This window comes from Bombus huntii, chromosome 18, assembly GCF_024542735.1.
Source record: "Bombus huntii isolate Logan2020A chromosome 18, iyBomHunt1.1, whole genome shotgun sequence".
In the NCBI taxonomy this organism is placed as follows: domain Eukaryota; kingdom Metazoa; phylum Arthropoda; class Insecta; order Hymenoptera; family Apidae; genus Bombus; species Bombus huntii.
Window position 1 is genome coordinate 2,059,267 of NC_066255.1, and position 20,234 is coordinate 2,079,500.

The 20,234-nt window shown below is 28.8% G+C and overlaps 6 protein-coding genes across 15 annotated transcripts in view; 3 read left to right on the plus strand and 3 right to left on the minus strand.

The window, feature by feature from the left end:
- Positions 1-39: 39 nt before the first annotated feature.
- Positions 40-16,573, minus strand: LOC126875409 (sphingolipid delta(4)-desaturase DES1). 5 transcript variants are annotated; one of them, XM_050638315.1, is made up of 7 exons: positions 4,108-4,255; positions 2,185-2,266; positions 1,741-1,917; positions 1,197-1,336; positions 878-1,091; positions 602-813; positions 40-503 (listed from the first exon to the last, which is right to left on the minus strand). In XM_050638315.1, exons 1-7 carry the CDS (start codon positions 4,138-4,140, stop codon positions 363-365), a joined length of 999 nt encoding a protein of 332 aa, XP_050494272.1. In that variant the 5' UTR covers positions 4,141-4,255; the 3' UTR covers positions 40-362. The 5 variants fall into 5 exon arrangements, with proteins under 5 accessions (XP_050494272.1, XP_050494273.1, XP_050494271.1 ...); XM_050638316.1 differs by lacking the exon at positions 4,108-4,255 and adding an exon at positions 3,565-3,672; XM_050638314.1 differs by lacking the exon at positions 4,108-4,255 and adding an exon at positions 2,537-2,763.
- On the plus strand, positions 3,999-8,730 carry LOC126875400 (tyrosine-protein phosphatase corkscrew). 4 transcript variants are annotated; one of them, XM_050638292.1, is made up of 12 exons: positions 3,999-4,147; positions 4,696-4,818; positions 4,895-5,089; positions 5,243-5,405; positions 5,511-5,623; positions 5,700-5,968; positions 6,042-6,121; positions 6,212-6,394; positions 6,461-6,637; positions 6,722-6,938; positions 6,996-7,147; positions 7,235-8,730. In XM_050638292.1, the coding sequence occupies exons 1-12, from the start codon at positions 4,134-4,136 to the stop codon at positions 7,397-7,399; spliced, it is 1,851 nt and encodes a 616-aa protein (XP_050494249.1). In that variant the 5' UTR covers positions 3,999-4,133; the 3' UTR covers positions 7,400-8,730. The 4 variants fall into 4 exon arrangements, with proteins under 4 accessions (XP_050494249.1, XP_050494251.1, XP_050494252.1 ...); XM_050638294.1 differs by having other exon boundaries at positions 4,936-5,089; XM_050638295.1 differs by having other exon boundaries at positions 4,137-4,266; positions 4,936-5,089.
- LOC126875408 (arginine-hydroxylase NDUFAF5, mitochondrial) lies at positions 9,811-11,288 on the plus strand. Its single transcript, XM_050638311.1, has 3 exons — positions 9,811-10,606; positions 10,669-10,853; positions 10,929-11,288. The coding sequence occupies exons 1-3, from the start codon at positions 10,032-10,034 to the stop codon at positions 11,213-11,215; spliced, it is 1,047 nt and encodes a 348-aa protein (XP_050494268.1). The 5' UTR covers positions 9,811-10,031; the 3' UTR covers positions 11,216-11,288.
- On the minus strand, positions 11,249-12,366 carry LOC126875419 (ubiquitin-fold modifier-conjugating enzyme 1). Its single transcript, XM_050638334.1, has 4 exons — positions 12,106-12,366; positions 11,817-11,948; positions 11,559-11,726; positions 11,249-11,469 (listed from the first exon to the last, which is right to left on the minus strand). Exons 1-4 carry the CDS (start codon positions 12,226-12,228, stop codon positions 11,380-11,382), a joined length of 513 nt encoding a protein of 170 aa, XP_050494291.1. The 5' UTR covers positions 12,229-12,366; the 3' UTR covers positions 11,249-11,379.
- On the plus strand, positions 12,373-14,892 carry LOC126875416 (SAP domain-containing ribonucleoprotein). Of its 3 annotated transcripts, XM_050638326.1 has the most exons (10): positions 12,373-12,476; positions 12,842-13,012; positions 13,098-13,214; positions 13,314-13,410; positions 13,665-13,761; positions 13,846-13,907; positions 13,979-14,212; positions 14,292-14,420; positions 14,496-14,567; positions 14,662-14,892. In XM_050638326.1, the coding sequence occupies exons 4-10, from the start codon at positions 13,360-13,362 to the stop codon at positions 14,761-14,763; spliced, it is 747 nt and encodes a 248-aa protein (XP_050494283.1). In that variant the 5' UTR covers positions 12,373-12,476; positions 12,842-13,012; positions 13,098-13,214; positions 13,314-13,359; the 3' UTR covers positions 14,764-14,892. The 3 variants fall into 3 exon arrangements, with proteins under 3 accessions (XP_050494283.1, XP_050494284.1, XP_050494285.1); XM_050638327.1 differs by lacking the exon at positions 12,373-12,476 and having other exon boundaries at positions 12,565-13,012; XM_050638328.1 differs by lacking the exons at positions 12,373-12,476; positions 12,842-13,012; positions 13,098-13,214 and having other exon boundaries at positions 13,221-13,410; positions 13,665-13,758.
- Positions 15,333-20,234, minus strand: part of LOC126875388 (titin homolog) — a 16,739-nt gene continuing 11,837 nt past the window's right edge. Inside the window, exon 17 of the mRNA XM_050638251.1 lies at positions 15,333-20,180. Coding sequence (XP_050494208.1) covers positions 18,109-20,180 — 2,072 coding nt within the window. The 3' untranslated portion in view covers positions 15,333-18,108. The remainder of the gene's footprint in view (positions 20,181-20,234) is intronic.

Sequence of the window (20,234 nt, forward strand, 5' to 3'; positions counted from 1 at the left end):
AGACATTTGCCTAAAAAAATATATGTAATATTCTTAGTCATTTGTCACACATTCGGTATTCTTTATTACAATTTTATTATAGTTATTTACAGACACTGGGATATAGAAAATCGTTCACAATTTAGCATCTTTTACTTACATAATTGTATGATTTCATAAATATTTCAAAAATACAAAAAAGGCAAAAAACTTTGCCTCTTTAAAATAGATTACTAATAGCATTGAATGAGTATGCTTTTTATTAATACTGAATATATGTATATAACACAATAAATTAAAGAGAATTGTTACTTTGTGCAATATTAAGCTTCAGATGCTAATCACAAGATTACTTATTAAAAAATTAAATAATTTTTAATTTTTTATGAAGTAAGTCCTTTATGTTTTCGCTTCATTCTTGCATATGGACCTATATCAGGATCCATAATGAAATCATATAAAACAGAAACCCAAGAGTTATGCTGTGGTAAGTTATCGTAAAACTCGGAAGCAATTCGTTTTACCTAGAAAAAAGTAAAATATTTTTATAACACATACTTTTCATAAAAATAGATATCCAATAATATAAATGCTCTTTTTTGTTAAAATGGATTGCACTCACTTCTGGTAGTCTCGAACCAGGAACAGCAGGAAAATCATGATGCTCATTATGGTATCCAACATTAAATGTAATCCAATTTAGTGGGCCATAATAACTATAAGTTTCAAAACCCTTTCTATACATATAATGTTCTGATATAAAATGTCCAGCAACAGGGTGTAATCCCATTGCCATTACTGATCCAGAAAGTAAATAGAGTAAGGCTTTTCCACCTATAATAAAATATTTGTGTAATAACATACTAATGTGATATTATTATTATTACCAAACTCTTACCAAAAAAATACCATATCAAACTATCAAAAGTAAGTTGTATTACTAAATTTATATATTCCATTAATGTAGGTGCCATTGGATAAACAACAAGAGGTCTAAATGCATAAAAAAATGGCTGTAGATACAACCAACAGAATTTTCCAAATGTTGTGCAAAATAATTTTGCTTCTAGTAGTGTTGGTAAATCTGTATCTAATTTTTCATCACCTTGATACTGCAATTTATTTATTAATATGTATTATATATATCTATAATATTTATAATACTATTTTATTCCGTTTATATTTATATTTATAAAATATATTTTATTTTTACTTACACGGTGGTGTATAAGATGATATTTTTTAAAGCTGACTGATACTGGTATACCTATAGGTAAATTAGCAAAATATCCAAATAATCTATTAGCTCTCGGTCTAGCATGTCCAAAAGCAAGATTATGTGCTATTTCATGTATTGCTACAAATAAAATGACGAAATACTTAAATTATTTATTAATAATTAAATTTTATATTTAATTAAATAATAATTAAATTTAATATTTAATATTGAATAAAAAAGTCATATAGATATATGTTTGAGCAAAAATAATGAAATTAGATGATTTAGTTATATCATAACAATATAATAGATCTATCAGATAAGAATTAATGAGTCATATCTCTTAAAAATTAATTCTCTTCAATTACAGTCATAAAAGCTTTAATGAGTGCCTTTATATATAGGAAATTTCTTTTTTTTTTACTATAATATGTATATAATTAGATAATCTTTTTGTTTCATATAAATTTGGCAATAATCACAATATTTCAAGAGATATTAAATATTTTACACAAACTAATTAAAAAACATTTTCTACTTACCTAACATAAGAGAATGATTAATTACACCTCCAAAACAATATGCTAGAAGGAACAACATTGGATAACTTAAATTTTTTACAAAATATATGGAGATAAACTGAGTTAAGACCATCCCTGTTACCACCCATTTAAACTTTGGGTCATATCCAAATAATTTTTTTATTTGTGGATATTTTTCTGAAAAGCAAGAAAAACATTTCAAAATATCTCATAAATAAAAATATACAGCATGTATTGTAAAAAATTATCAATGTATAAAATTTAATTCACTGAGCATGAAAATATAACTACGTATTAATTGTATTTTGGAACGTTAATATCATTCGGTATTTGTTAATTTTATTTATTATATTTCGTTAAACATTAACAAATCAAACTTTTATTTCAAATGTAAATTAAAAAGCTGATAAAGTTTTAACCGTTTATAATACATTGCATTCATACCTAAGATTATTTTTCGTCGTGATGCATGAGGTTCTTCTGTGTAAACCCACTCAAAATCAGTTCTCGAAACGTGTTGACCCATCTTTACATTTAAAAAATTTTCAACTATTTTTATTAACTAAATATTTAGTAATTTGCAATCAAACAACATACGACAAACGTTAAATGTATGCTTTAAGATAAATACAAAACATACGGATATTTCATACCCGGCATTATCTACAATCGACTGAGTTAATCACTTAAGTACTGATTACAGCGCAATCTATCAATGTAAGAAAACCAAACATGCAAGTGAAATAAAAATTTATATTCAATGGAGTATACAAATTTTTACAGTTACCACAATAACCTGCAAGAACGAGGCATCATATAATAAGATTAGAGAATACATTTTTCAACGCTCAACAAAACATATACTTTAATATAAATGATTGTTCATTGCACTATATAGTCTCTAATTTTGATTAAAAACCAATTTTCTTATTGTATTTTAAATTACTTTGCTCTTTTTATTACATTGTAAAGATAATTTTATATTGGTATTTCTTTTCTAAATTACATAACAGTTATACCATATGATTATCTTTAAATGAGATAGGTATAATTATATATTTCTATCATATATAAATAAATAACATATATTACATCATTAAATACATCATAAATAACATATGTTTTATATTAATATTGTCTGAAATAATTAATCATTTTTATATAAAACTGTTAAAATTCGTATATGAAATGCTAAAAATAATGTAATGTATATGAAATTAAATTTTTTATACCATTAGATTATTAATATATAACATGTAGTGGTAGTACAGAATTCCTTTTGTAAATATAGAAAGTATTTACTAAAAATATTAAATATAATGTTTAAAATTAAGAATATCGTTATTGAATTTATATTATCGTGTATGTCCTCTACTGAACACTGCGTGAACTAACTCGCGCCAAATTCAAATTGTAAGGTACCGCAGCCGGAGCAACGAACAGAGAGAATTTATCTAAGTAAATATTGATTAACTGTCAAATTATTTATCAGTGGTAATTATAATCACTCTCCAATTTGTACATTTGTCTAGTTAGTTATCATAGAAGTTATCATGGAAAAGAACATTGCAAGGACATAAATCCTCGCTCTATTATGTGATAAATTCCAATGAGAACAATTGTTATTGATATTAGCCAATAAGAATTTTTCTTATTGGATCATAAACAAATTACGTTTGTTAGGTAAAATTCCAAGACATAAATAGATTGAACAATGATAGAAAAGACAGTGAAAACAGTAAAAACGTGAAAATCATAACAGATTAAAAATTTCTCAATCTGTAATTAGTTGATCAAAATATAGTTATCTATTTGAAGCTTAACTCATTTAAGTTTGTGTTTCCTTCTGTGTTTTTTCTAAACCACTCGTTAATTATCAACTTTATTTAATCCAAAACACTTAAATATGTGCAGAGTGCTTTAACACTTTACAGGCAACAATTCAAACTGAAATTCCCCAAGTCACACGACAATATCAAAAAATTAATTTAATAACTCGCATATTATCATACGTAGGGAATTATAAATTGATTCAGTTTCTTAACTTGCAATTATTAAAACAATTTTAAAAAACAGTTAAACGGCATATATTATTATTAAAAATAAAGTTATTTGTTTATAATATAAGGAATTTTATGAAATCGGCATTAAGTACAACCATTAGGTTTGCTTTGCAAGTGTCCGTTCTAAATACTGCGGATCGATGGCAGAATCTTTTAGTGATTTCGGTATTTTTTTGTTTTTATGTGAAGTGAATATGTCAAAGATTGTAGCGATGTATAGTTAGCATTAAGATTAAATTGAAACTAATTATAATTACATATTATAAGTGCGAACATCGATGAAGCGTTATGAATTATTAATTACCAGCTGGTCATAGTTGGAATCACGACATGGCATCTCGCAGGTGAGGCACGTTTTTATACTTGCATAAAAAATATATAATTATCATAATTCACGAACGATCTGTGAACAAGCCTACTTATTTTTCGGTGCTAACCGTAGATTAGCTAAATAGATTCAGAGGTAAATTATGCGCACTTAAATTAATTAACATCGTTGAATTCTTCATGTCCAAAAATGGATACAATAATTTCGTTTTATGTATACATTGATTACACATATTTATACTCTGTATAGTTATTTTATGTCCTATATTTTGTCATTATAAAATGAAACTTTCCAATTATTTACATACAGCGTGCTTAATCATATTATTGTAGCATCATTATTCGTTTTTGTCACCGTTATTAATAATAAATAACGAATAAAGATTGAATATATTAGAATAGATCTGTAAAATATTAGATATAAAAAAAAGTAATTTGAATAGATTATAGGTTTTTAAAATTAAATTAAACTTACAATATATTGTTTTGAAATAAAAATTCTGCTTATTATAATTTTTTGGAAAAATGTTTTTATCCTACGGAAATATAAACATTTTTATTGCAGATGGTTTCATCCGAATATATCGGGTTTAGAAGCAGAACGTTTATTAATGGAACGGGGTTATGATAGTTCATTTTTGGCACGACCAAGTTCATCTAATCCTGGTGACTTTACATTATCTGTTAGGTATGTACATAATATATCACATAGATTATCTGTTTATATAGTTATAAGACATTTGATATCTTTATATTATCCTTAGACGGAATGGTGAAGTGACTCATATTAAAATACAAAATACAGGGGACTTTTACGATCTTTACGGTGGTGAAAAGTTTGCAACATTATCAGAACTTGTACAATTTTATATGGAAAATGGAGGACAACTGCGTGAAAAGAATGGAGAAATTATTGAATTGAAGTATCCATTGAATTGTGCAGATCCAACAACTGAAAGGTATTTGTACAATAAAAACAGAATATATACATAATATCTTGCATAATAAACATTACAGCAAAGTTTGTTATGTATTGGAATATTTTCTTGTTATTGTTACTTCAAATGCACGCATATAGCATGGTATGTGTTAATAGTAAAATATGGGTAAAGGTGGTTCCATGGCCATTTATCAGCTAAAGAAGCAGAACGTTTAATGCTGGAGCGAGGTAAAAATGGATCTTTTCTGGTTCGTGAATCCCAAAGTAAACCTGGTGACTTTGTATTATCTGTTCGTACAGATGATCGTGTTACACACGTTATAATACGATCTCAGGTTAATTACATTTTGTATTTTTTACTGCATATCTTCATTATATTTAATATTTTTATAAATATCAAATCTTTGACATTTCATTATCTGTAATAATGTATATTGCAGGATAATAAATATGATGTTGGAGGAGGTGATAAGTTTGATAGCTTAAGTGATCTGATAGAACATTATAAACGCAATCCAATGGTTGAAACAAGTGGAAGTGTTGTCCATTTACGGTAATATAAAAACTTATTAATTTCTATATATGCGATAGAATATATATATTGTCATAATATATTTATTATTTTCTAGACAACCTTTCAATGCTACTCGTATAAATGCCAGTGGTATTGAAAGTAGAGTAAGACAGTTACATAAAGAAAATGGTTGTTCAAATGGATGGTTGTGGAATGGTGCCACAGGTAGCAATGAAGGCGGAGCAGGGCGTGGTAAAGGAAAAGCCGGGTTCTGGGAAGAATTTGAGTCATTGCAACAGTTAGAATGTCGTCACTTATTTTCCAGGAAAGAAGGATTACGTTCTGAAAATCGAGCGAAAAATCGATATAAAAACATCTTACCATGTATGATCTTTTTCTTTCTTTATTTTTTTAATTTAATTGTGTTTGTACATAAACTTTAATAACTGTTCTATAGTTGATCATACAAGAGTACGTTTGAAGGACGTTGATCCAAATATTCCTGGATCTGACTATATTAATGCTAACTATATTAGGGTAAATTTATTTAATATTTGTAGTATTTTATATAAATATTAAAATCTATTTGTATATGTGGGTTGGGTGCATATGTATATATATTTATAGAATGAAGAAGGAGATGGACAAGCTAGTGGAATTAATACGTGCGGTGATGGTGGTTCATTTAATAAGTGTTATATTGCAACACAAGGTTGCCTTCTAAATACAATTCAAGATTTCTGGCATATGGTATATCAAGAAAATACACGAGTGATAGTTATGACGACTAAAGAAATGGAAAGAGGAAAGGTATGCTATTTAAAACTATTCATTCTTAATTGAAATTTTATTTTAAAAATATGTATATTTTTTTAGAATAAATGTGCTCGATATTGGCCAGAGGAAGGTGAAGTTACCGAATATGGAGGTGAATGGAAAGTGCGTGCTTTATCTCGTACTTCAACAGCAGATTATACATTACGAGAATTCTTATTACATGGAAATAGATCCGGTTTCACAGAATCCAGACGGATTTACCATTATCATTTTCAAGTACCTATTATAGCTATTATTATTTATGAAACGCTCACACATATTTAAAAAAAATAAATTGATTGCATTATATTAACATTTTAGGCATGGCCTGATCATGGTGTTCCGTCAGATCCCGGATGCGTGTTGAACTTTCTTCACGATGTTAATGCGAGACAAGAATCAATTGCTGCTTCTCTTGCTTCAAGCGGTCAAACTGCATCATGTATAGGGCCAATTCTTGTACATTGTAGCGCAGGAATTGGTAGAACTGGAACATTTATTGTTATCGACATGATTCTTGATCAAATCAAGCGGCATGGTAATAAAATTTTTATTTCACTAATTGTTCAAGATTTTCTATATATTATATTTGTAGGATTGGATTGTGAAATTGATATTCAGAGAACTATTCAAAGAGTACGTTCACAAAGGTCAGGAATGGTTCAAACAGAAGCGCAATATAAGTTTGTTTATCTGGCTGTATTACACTATATTGAAACTGTATCTCAACGGATGCAAGCAGAGCAAGTAATTATAATAATTATGAAACTAATTGATTATATTTTCTCAGCTTCTATATATCGATTTATGTTGTATCTATTATTGTTTTTACAGAAATCTCTTCATTTAGGTCGAGAATATACTAATATCCGATATAAAAGTGAAACGAATACTACAACTATAGGCGATATTCCGGTCCCCACATGTACTGCAACAACTCTTTCAACGTCAACACATTTTACATTACCCACTCCTATTAATAGTTTGAGGCCAAAGTAATTAACATTAATGTCATCAAATAACGAGATTTTTAAAAAGCAAAGAAGAGGCTTTGTTACTCTTACCATATGTGGTTTTGAGCTTTCGATATTATCGTAACATACTCTATAAAAGCTTAATTTTCAAATTAATTGATTATTCCAAATATTTTTCAAAATATGTGTCATCATAATGAACTTTCGTACAATACATGTATTTAATTAGTGCGTATGCACATGAACGTAAACGATATGTAGAAATTATAATATCACCACTTTGCACTTGAATTGTTGATTACTTAAAAGTAATCAGCAATATATTAGAACATTACATTAGAGAAAAATAATATTTTTTGCAACTTAATCGCAGTACTGAATTATAAAAAAACTTAGAATACAAAGTCTCAATAGTAATTATGTTAAGTGTAATCAAAGTATATAATTGCTTTTCATATTATTTCGCTATCTGTATTTCATCAACTATTAATTGGATAACAGATTTATCTAGTTATAGTTATCATTTTTCATGCTACTTATCTTCTATAAAATATATTATCAAATCCTTTCTTAAAATTTCAATATTTCTTCGAATAAACAACGAAAATTTGAACATTTTTCTAAGTTTCAGGTGTAGTATTATATATTGTGCCTCAAAACATATTAATAATTGTTTTTATTGTGATTATATAACTGTACAAATTATCTAGTAATATTTAGGACTGACTTTTTTATATAGAATTTTCTTTTTAATATTTTTTCAAAGATCACAAATAAGAAACCTTTATTCTTTATAAATTTCATTATATTACAAGGCAGAACGCGCATAGATGTGATACATTCAGTTTCATGTACAATAAATAATATGGCGATTCTTTTTTTCTTACAATTCACATTTGTTACTTTTAATATTTCGGTTGTACTTAATTATATCATAAATATTAGTATCGAACTTTATTCATCAAATTGTAAAAAAGTTTTATATTAAATATTAATATTAAAAGAGATGAAGATGATAAATATGAAAATCAAAGTTAAAATTTTTATACTTTAACACATATTCGTTAAAATTTTTTTTAATCATCTGCGCACAAATTTTATCATTTTTATCATTCTGACACGAATTTCATTATCTTCACTCTGAAAATTAGGTAGAACTATAGAAGTATGTAAGTAGAAGTTTTGTTATAGCAAAAGTTACTATAATGCTTACAGTTTGTATGTATCTCCTGAAATTTTTATAAAAACGTACATAACATATATATTAAATTATATGTGCTTCAATATTATTAATGCCTATTTTATATATTTTTTGTATTTGTTTCTAATACTTGAAATATATATGTTTACATTAGAGCAGTGCTGGTGAAGTATGCATCTGAGTGAGTCCTGCCTTACAAATTGAGTCACAAATTTGATATTCTTAAAAGTATATTGTTACATTATTCCAAAACCAAATCAATAATAACTACTTTAAATATATATTTAAAAAATCTGAGATCTGTACTAAATTCTTTTTACATATTTTATAAAATTTCAAGATTTAAATATTGATTTGTTTATTTACAATAAAGTTTTATTTATCTAGTATGCCATAATGCAAGTATTATATTTGTTTATATTTATATAACAATAAAATATAATCATTTTTATACTTATTTAAATAACAATAATTCTATAATTTTTTGGTATGTATGTTTTCAAAAAGGAAACAGTTGTATTTTTTATTAATTTTTATCTTATTTAATGTACCTTGGTTTTGGAGAAATGTTATATATTATACTTCTAAATATTATTGTATCTTATTGCTATCAAAGACATACTGTATGTGATACTAACTATGGCATTAAAGAATTTATGTTATAAAATTCTGTATGTAGGGCATCATATAAATATTATATTAATATTGAATTAAAAAGATTCTAATAATTATGCATAGTTTAAATTGCAATGCAATAAATATCAGAGTTATGTTTAAATGTAAATAATTTGGGTTCTTATGAATAATAACAGACAAATGTACATTGTATAGTGTTAAATAAACGTATAATAAACTTACTATTAAGTATATAAAATGATGCTTAAATGTGAGAAAAGAAGAAACAAGAAACTACTACATTTAAAAAATTATTCTTTGTGAAACATGTTTCATTGCAGTTTAAAGGCTTTTTCATAATAAGAATGTAATGTAAGAATAAAATGTTGCCAAAAAGATAGATTTTAATTAATTCCAAAAAATATTATGAACTATCTTTATAGCTTTTTTAATGTTAATATACTTTGGAATAAAATGGTAATTGTAATTAAATACAATTTCTTTTTTATTTCATCATTAATATAATACATAATCTAATACAGGAAAGAAATGCAGAATATTTTCAATCTGTTTACATCTTATAAAACTTGTAAGTTAAAATTATGTAGTAGAAATTTTACTAAGAGTAGACTTAATAAAATTAGAACTACATAGAATAGGTTATATTGTACAGGCTTGTACAACACATATTGAAATCATCGAAAGCAAAAAAGCAAGCTTATAAAATATTGTGAAAACATATATGATATACGTATTATTACTGATAATAATATTTCAATAATATAATTTCAATAATAAATAATTCAGATAAAATTCATACGAGAATTTTCAATGGTGAAAAATGCATGTTTTGCTCGAGCGGTGTTTGGCCCCATTTACATCTAATATTCGATGTATTCGTAACATAAGTTATAGTGCAATAAAATATGCGTTACCGACAGATAATGTAATGTATATTTTTGATAGAAATACAAAGCTGCTACAGAGGGAACGTGCTGCACAATCTGTTGATGTAAAACTGTATGATTACATCAAAGATGAAGTAGGCTACAGACTTGCAGATAGAATATTTGACATAAAAAGAAATTTCAAAAAAGCACTTGATTTAGGATGTGGTCGTGGTTATGTATCAAAACACATTTTGGCAGAATGTGTGGAAGAATTAATCTTAGCTGACATGTCAACTAGCTTTGTACATCAAGCAGAAATCACTGAAGGAGTTAAAGTATCACGGATAACTATGGATGAAGAAAATTTTTCAGTTGAACCAAATAGTTTAGATTTAGTAATAAGTTCATTAAGTCTGCACTGGATAAATGATTTACCAGGATGCTTTAGGAATATTAATAAAAGTTTAAAAAATGATGGAGTCTTTATAGGAGCTTTGTTTGGAGGAGAAACGTTGTTTGAATTAAGGTAATTTTAAGGATAAATTAAGCATATGTCAAATCTACAAGTTTAGGTTTTTGTTTTTACAGGAGTTCCTTACAATTGGCAGAATTAGAAAGAGATGGTGGAATTTCAGCACATATTTCACCATTTGCAGATATTAGAGATATTGGAGGTTTATTGACAAGAGCTAATTTTACTATGTTAACCATTGATGTGGATGAAATTGTTATTGGATATCCAAGCATGTTTGAATTAATGTGGGATTTAAAAGGTGATATTTAAAATCTTTATAATTCTTATTTGTATCTTACTTGAAGTTTGTTTAATTGTTTACATAATTTTGCAGGAATGGCAGAGAATAATGCAATAAAGAACCGAAAATTACGTTTAAATAAAGATACTGTTCTTGCTGCTGCATCAATATATAAAGAACTATATGGAAAAATTAAAGAAGATGGTACTCCATATGTACCTGCAACATTTCAAGTAATTTATCTATTAGGTTGGAAGCCAGATCCATCACAACCAAAACCCTTAGAAAGAGGTAGTGGGGAAGTATCACTTAAAAATTTATATAAATTAGACGAAATTGTAAAAGAAACAAAAGATATTAAAATGGACGAAGATAAATAATCATTGTACATAGTATATGAAGAACTGTAAATATTTGTATTAAATACAAAATTCAATGTATTTATTATAGAAATCTTTTTATAACTTATTAAAATAGGTTAATCAGTAATTCATCTCATAATTAACATATTTTCATTTATATTATACAATATTTTCTTTTAAAGTTACGATTTATGTTCATCAATTTTATCTTTATGAGCTATAGCACCTTTTTCTATAAGATCAGGAATTTCAACTGCTAACCAAGGTCCAAGCTAAAAATATAAGAAATCTTTATTTAAAGATTATCTAATAACAAAATTGATGATTTGTAAAGACTTATTTATAAATAGAACAAACTTACTCCTAGTGCCATGGCATGTGCAATTCCAAATTTTGGTACATTACGTGCCCATAAGGGTTTAAAATGATCTGTAAGACAAATCTTTCCACCTCTGTACATTTTTGCTGTTTTACCATCTAATTCTGGTAAAGCAATTTCAGGTGCTGTTATAGGGTATGTAACAGGTATCTGAATAAAAAATTATATTTTATCAAAAAATGAAAAAGCTTAGTGGAGTCTATACATTTAATAAATATACAAAAAAGAAAAATTACTTACATCAAACTCAATTTCAAATTCATATTTTGAAAAGTTATGTATATACCAACATTTACCAAACCATTTTGTACCCTCTTTATTTGATTCCAGACGAAACCAATCATTGTCAGATTCTTTATTATTTCTCACATACTGAAAAACAAATAAGAATTTCTTGAAATCAATACTAAGTACATTGGAAATGTATTATACTTTAAGTACAATTAGTATAATAAAAACAATTCTAAGTTCTTCTTTTTGGGATTTTAAATAACCATATGGTAAACTAAATATTAAATATAGAACATACTTTAATTAAAGCTTGGTATTCTTCTTTCAATCTCTGCACCCATAACTCTTTATCCCTAGGTCCAGCTTTTGTTTGTAATAATGGAATATTACTTAATGTCTTCTTTGTAGACTCATCTACCATCTTAATTATTATTACAACAACACAGGTCTATGGCTATGACTTCTATGTAGATATAGAAATGACAAATGTGTTACAATTCAAGTATTGCATCTCTTTTACATCGCGTAGAAAGTGCGACAGTGCGATTAAGAGCAATCGATATATCGAAAAAATTCATATATAGAAAGACAGATAGGGATATTTGAAAAATTTAGTTATAAATAAACACATAGGTTAGAGGAAGTTTAAAAAGTTACATCTTTTTCAATGTAAATATTTTAATTTCATTACATATTACATTCATTTTTATTCATTAGAAAGTAAACTCGATAAGTTGAGAGATAATATCTATTAGTGATCAGTAAACGCTAGTCACGCGGTTGCAGTCCGTGGCGTGCTGAAGTACTCTACTTGCGTTACAATTTCAAATAATTCGGAAAACTAACTCGACATTTAAATGAAGAAATATACAACGAGAAAGATTAACTTGAACAATAATTTCTATTTAAAACTAAATATTTATAATAGATTGGCTACTTTAACAAAGATTTGCGCTTTACTGAAATTTATTTAGACTCTGAGCTGTGTGACAACTCTAAAGGTGCAACGATTTTAACGATTCCCTTTCTTTCAGGTCGCAGAGTGGTGTATCTGCTCAGATTTATGTAGCAATCTACGATTTATTTGTTATCTAGTAAGACAAATTTTTATTAATTAATGCTAATAAACATTAATTTGATTGGAGTTTACAGTATTAGAAAACGAGCAATTTATGTCTTGGCAATATCTTCTTATGGCAATAAAAGTAAATACAAAATTTGAGAGTGATTGCAGTTGTTACTAATAAATAATTTTGACATTTAATTAATAAACTTGTTTGCTTGGCTAAGCTGCTGTACAGTTAAATTCACAGCGCTAGAAGTTACCCTATTATCATATAAGATATTCACACTAGAGGGGGCCACAGAACTACACCAGTTCACAACATACTATCCATATTCGCAAAGGTAGTGACATTAAAATTTTTCGTGTTGCATGCATTTCAATTTGATTTGCTCCCTGGGCTGTTGAAAGCATTGTGTGATAAATTGTGTCATGTTAATCAGGATTCGAAAAGGGATATCAATTGAAAGAAAATAATACTGATGCACCATGGCTGATTCATCTTATGAGAAAGGACTTACAGAACTTTCAAAAATGAAGGTAATGCAAATGTATCTTGCTGATATGTGTCTACACCCGGGAAGCTAACCTTAAAATTAGGAGAAATTTTTTATGTAATGTAAAACAATCTTTTTTACATTAATTTCTGTTTAGCTTGTATAATTGTTTTAGACAGATACAATTTCGCTTTATTAATATTTAAAAATTATATTTGTTGAATATAAAAAATTTATATACATCTTAAGATTATTAAAGGGAATTATATATAATTATAGATAAATATTATTGAACAGGTTGCAGATCTGAAAATTGAGTTAAAACAAAGAGGACTACCTACTACTGGCAATAAAAATGAATTGGTTGAAAGACTTCAATTAGCAATTCATGGTGGTATATGCTTTCGAATGACTTTTAAACTGTTTTGTTTTGTGAGAGCTACCTATTGATAAAATAATGTTTTCATTGAATGTCTAGATTCTGCACTATCTTTAGATGAGACTACAGAGGAAATTTTAGATGAAGATGCAGTTCTTGGCGTAATTAAAAAAATATGTTTTGTATATTATTTGATTTTAATACGACATTGACAATATACCTGTTTAAATAGGATGAAGAAATAGAAGAGCTATCAAATAAACCTGACTCACAAGAAGGTAATGAAAAAAGAAAATTGTCTACTGAAAGTAATGTAAGTGCTAAAAAGATAGTTCTAAATCGAAAACCAGTAATTGAAGAAATTAAGAATGAACAAACAGAAAAGATTGAAATTGATACAAAAACTATTGAGACTGCACCACCAGAAAAAAAGATAATTAAATTATCAGAGCTTGGTATCAAAGAGGTAATATTTTCTTTTTACTATATCTTGCAGAATTATAGAGATCAAATATAAAATGCTAATAAATTTATCGTATTAATAGAGATTAGAAATGAGAGCTAAGAAATTTGGATTACCATTATCAGAAGCTGCTAAGAAAGAAGCTAGATCTGCAAGATTCAGTATTAATAATCAGAATAATAAGTCAGCTGCATCTGTAAAAACACCTGTGGTATATATATTTACGCAACTACAAGTGTAATATCTTTGTTTGTTTTCTAATATTATCTATTGTGTGCATTTGCAGCATACAACTTACGAAGTTCTAAAGAAGCGAGCAGAAAGGTTTGGTACGTCTGTTTCTAGTTTAATGGAAAAGGTAATTAATTATGTTAATAAAAAGTTTACTATATTAAATGTAAATACTAATTCTATTACATATTTTATAATTCTTTTATATTTGCATATTTCAGGCTGAATTAGAAGCCAGAATAGAGAAAAGAAAAGTCAGATTTGGCGAAGTGAAACCTACAAATAAGAAAGTATTTTATAATAAAGTTAAAATTGTTAAATGATATTCAGTGTTATATACCAAATAGCAATTTAGATTGCAAATTTTACATTAAGTTTTCTTACTTCTAATAAGACTATTGTATACAAAATAAAAACTTATCGTATTTGTTATAAAATGCATGACAAAAAGATTTTTTTCGAGTAATCTTTTATTTTTTTTAAGAACTGTACGAAAATTACACACATGCACTTTACACTTATATTTCTATTCAATTAAAATAATTATAAAAAGAACAAAATATATATATATATATATCATATACATAAATTGTGTGTATATATATATATATATATTTCAGGGTATTGTATGAAATGGAGATTATATGCAATGTTGTAATATTATTGTTTCCATTTTAAATGAAGGAATTATTGACATATTAAATTAGCATATAACACACATCTTGGTTTTTGTATTAAAATAAATAATTAACTTGTAATATGTGTATATTTATAATATTAAAATTTTGTATTATTATAGAACAATATGATTAGAAACAAGTAAATAAATTGTTTTTCTATAAAATGCATTAAAATTTAGCGCACGGAAAAAAAATAAAAACATTTTCTGATATTCAATATATTGAATTTTATTACAAAATGTATTTAGGCTACAACATGTAATATAATAATTGCGTTTGGTCTAGACCCTTACGAAAAAGAAAAGCTAAACTGCACCACATTTACTGTTATCTTGCTAAGACACTTCGTTCGTTTACGTTTCAAGGAAACATTTATAAATGCGAAAAAGTTTGGTACATGTATGAAAATGAAGTACCTCTTTATAAGTTATAAGAACCACGTTTAATACGTTTATCCAGTTTTGAGATCGAATCATTGTGTTATCATAAATATATCTTATACGAGCTATACGAATTTTTCTAAATGCGGACATGCCATGCATAAAAGCAATACAAATGTACATGAATATATATATACATATCTTTTAAAAAAATTCATTTCACTTTCCCTGTGTTTCAATTTTTTGTTTAAAGGATAAAAAACAAATCTTCGGACATATTGAAAAGTTTCAAACTTTTTTCTTTTTCTTTAATATAAATTCGCATGATCATTGTATTATGAAAAATTAAATCTCCAATAATACTTTACAATACAATGAATGCTTTATATGGTATCAATAACCATTCGAGCATTTGTGAAAGAACTTACATTACATATTCGCATTTTCCTTGAAGCGCACCCTAAGAACGAATGGTCCGAAGACACATGTTATATTTAAAGAAGACAGTAGATTGTACATTAAACAATATACAACTGAAATATATCGTATAGATGTAAAAATCATAAAATTATCGGTAGTAAACTCTCTATTACAATATACGGCGTGTTGTAATGTGTGTATATAATCGTTCAAATTCGGTTGTTAAACGTTCGACGAAGTAAAGGAAACTATCCCAAGCAGCTAATCCTAAGATAATGATTTCCTTTTTTTATTTATATAACTTCTATTTATATTAGGTATGCACGTACTTGTGATAACTAAACAGATACATGATGATTCTTTGTGACGCAAAGACACTATCAGCTTTGCGGATCGATCAAAGAGCAGGAGGCTGTTATATGTAAAATGAAAAATGAATGTTAAAAATTATTTTATATCCTGATTATTATTTTTATTATCTTTTTTTTGCACGTAATCGTATCTGTTCAGTGAATCACTTAATCCAATTAATTTCGTTTGTATTCATTTCTTGATCAAAGCAATATTCTTCGAATATTTATCTAAGAAGTGAATTCAAGGAGTTTATAGTTTTCTCAAAGCTGCACTGCAGCTACGAACAGCTTTGAACTTGGGTCTAGTTCATAATGATTTCTAATAGTACGAAACATTCCTTTTTTTTTATTAGTTCTTTACATGTTGTTATTATTATTGTGTGTATATATATATTTTTATTTATGTATATATATATATTTTCTTTTTTTAAAAAGCTTGAAATATGTCTTAAAAAGATTTTCGGGAAAAAGAGCGGATGTAGAAAAAATAAGAAACAAGAAAACCATTTTAGTCTTTGTCGACAATGTTGAACGTATTAAAAAAAAAAGTCATATTCACACATATATAGCTACATATAAACGTATTTATATGTACTTTTAATTGCACTCCATAATAAAATAAAAATTTCTTCCGTTAAGTTATTTCCCCGATTATCTACACACGCTTAACGTCAGTTTCGTTAAATTTCTTTTCTCTGACTTTCTTAGAGTTGGACTTAGCAGCCTCCTGTTCTCTAATATAACTATATCCAAATGTTTTATTCTTTTATTATAATTATCAAGTAAAATTTGTAAAATACAATATACATACTACCTATCATAAATTCTTAATTTTTCTTTATAAATAATTATAGTAGTAGTCTTCACACCATTTGTTAATTTATTATAATCGGATGCCGTTCCTTTCGTTTTAATTTAAATATTACATTTGTGCCCTTTGCACTAATTCATTTTATAGTATTCTGCGTGACTGTGTATATATAATACATATAATATAATCTAAAGGACTTATTGTATTTACATATATACATGTAACAACGGCGCATAGTCCGAATTTGTTAATTTTTCTCCTGATTGCTACTAAGATCGACTTTTTCAACAGCAAACGTTTATCTGGGAGAGGACATCTACACATCTACAATGGATTCGGAAGTAACTGTGCACAAATTTCATGTGTAAATACTAATGGATGTTTAGTTAAAATTCTGGTCAGATCTTTGTATAATCCTTTCTCTAGCAACACGCAACTTCCGTTGCTACTAGCGACTGGTCTCGTTTGCTTCATATAAATTTAATCAAACTTGAACTAATTACAAAAAGCTTACAACTTTTAGGAAATAGGCTCCATTGTTAGTGATTAATATTTTTTTCCTTATTCTCGCTTGGCCAACCTCGGATTTGGTTTTGGTGGCTTTCTTTTTTTCTTTCTATTTCGAAAGTATAAATGTTTTGAACAACTGTTTGCTTAAGAGGTCAAAGAGGAAGACAATTCTAATTCTACGCCTTTTTCCTTACGTTTTAAAACAGTACAATATGTGTATAAAATAATGTTAGAACGTACATCATCATATGTTATGCAAATACTCTTTCTTTCATCATTATTTCAAACATTCCAATGCCCCAACATATATATGTATAATATATATAAAGTAGATATAAATGTATATCTACTTTTTTTTTGTATTTACGATTACATTACATCTTGCTAGCTTTTTTTATGTTTCTCTTGTACTTGTCCCTCTCGAGCAAAAGTTGCAATCTTACCTGACCGTTAAAACACCATTGTTTAATGCACCCTATATAAAGTTTTAGGGTTGGCCAAGATCTCACTCATGCTACGAATCAAGATCATCTTCTCTCTGGCTACTGAAGTATGATACTAAACCGCCAAATTCTCCAGAACCTTCTTCATCGTACTGTTTGTTTCCAGTACCAGCATCGTTCGCATGCGCTTGCTGTTGTGGTGGAGGCTGAGGGGGAGGCGGGGCTTGAATGGGTGGTTGATTATCCGCAGGAGATGAAAAGTGATCCGCGGGATACGGAGATCCTTGATATGCGGCTGCATCATCTGCTGTGGACATCGGCGGTGGTGGTGGATAGGCACCATAATGATAATTAGGAGGAGGGGGAGGATGATACGGTGAAAAATTACCAGGTGGTCGATTAGGAGGCGGTGATGGTTGTTGCATATTATGATTAACCGGTGATGCATTGGTGAAAGGAGGCATTTGATGTCTAGGACCCATTGGATTATCTGCAAACCTGGACATGGGAGGTGCCCCTCTGACATAAGGAGGAGGTGGAGGAGGTGTAGGACCACCTTTTGCTAGAGGACTTCCGGCAGCTGGTGGAATCATTGCAGGTCCAGGGCCAAGTGGAGAACTACGATCTCGATTGTTGATCGATATCGGTCCACCACCTGATGGAGAAGGATCCATTGGATGATGCGGCGTATGATATATTTGCGGACCAGGTACCCTCATTCTCATTGGCGGAGTTCCTGATCTTACAGCAGCAAAATGAGGTGGTATAGAAGATTGTCCCGCTTGTCTATACGGAGAAGGTATTCTTCCACGTGGTTGCATTTCGTAGCCTGTCCTAGGTCCGCCCATTATTTGACCTCCAGCGTTTGGTCCACCGAAGTATTTGTGTCCCATTGCTGCAGCTGCAGCGGAGAACGATTGTGGACTACTCGATACAGGTTGAGATTGAAGCATCCTGGTGATAACGGAAGACTGTTGATTAGGTGGTAACGACGGATAAACAGACTGTGAAGTCGGAGTTTGCGAAGAAGGTGGTCCTTGTGTTGTAACAACGCCAGCAGGTGGTGTGGACGGAGCGGAACCAGAGGTGCTACTACCTGGTGTAGGAAGTACATTCGGGATTTCACCAGGTTTCATCTCCGAATTAGAATCAGTGCCCATTCCAATTAAACCAGCCTCAGCAGCAGCTTTTGCCGCTGCTTCAGCAGCTCTAGCTGCTTCCAGGGCAAGAGTCTTTTTACCCTTACCACGTCCCCTTCTTTTAGGTTTCATAGGCGATCCATCGGGATTAAAAAGTTGTCCATCTGGTCCCGTCATCATAGGAATGTGTCCTTCGCCGGTTCTTTCCGCATCAGGAGTCATAATCGCTGACATATTGGGAGTGATATTAGATGGTATGGTAGTTACCAAGTTTTGTGGCACGCTAGCAGATAAAACAGTGGTGTTTAAATTCGGAGCCCCATCTCTGCGCATTTGTTCTGCAAGAATTTCGGCTTTACTCCGACGGCCTCTCTTTTTCTTCTTTGGTACATCTCCATCAGTTCCCTCTGGCGCGTTAGGGTCTCGTTGCCTCTCAGCTGCCAATATCTCTAATGCTTTTAAACGCGCCTTTTCTAATTTTTTTGCTTCTCGTTCTTCTTTCTTCTTCTTTTTTATTTCGATAGCTGCAAGTTCTAACTGTCGTCTGGCGTATTCTTCATCCTCCATCATCATTTGTTCTAATTGTTCGTCATCTAAGTCAGCTAGTTCACCTGCTCCAAGTCCCGTTAAGGAACCTTCTGGCACATCTCCGGTGAAAGAACCTGCTACCGACATAGCCGTACTGGTTAGACCTACATTCTCTGAAAGATTATCATCAAGTTTCGTATCTATCTCTCCCATAGGATTATCTATGACATTCGCCATGATATCTTTTTCGCCATCTTGATCATCTCTTCTTTGGATAACAGAACTAAGCAAAAAGTTTTGTTTACGTGACTTGTTTTTACTTCCAGGTTTCGGACCAGGCTTTTTTCTTTGTTTTGGTGTTCCATCGTTTAACATTTTCCGTTTACCACCGGGACTCTTGCTTTTCCTAGGTTTTCTATTTTTTGGCGATTTAGTTTTAAATTTATGACCATCTTTTTTTGGATTATAAATATCACCTATAAGGTGATATTATATGTTAATTCATAATATTTCTACGTTTATATTCTTAA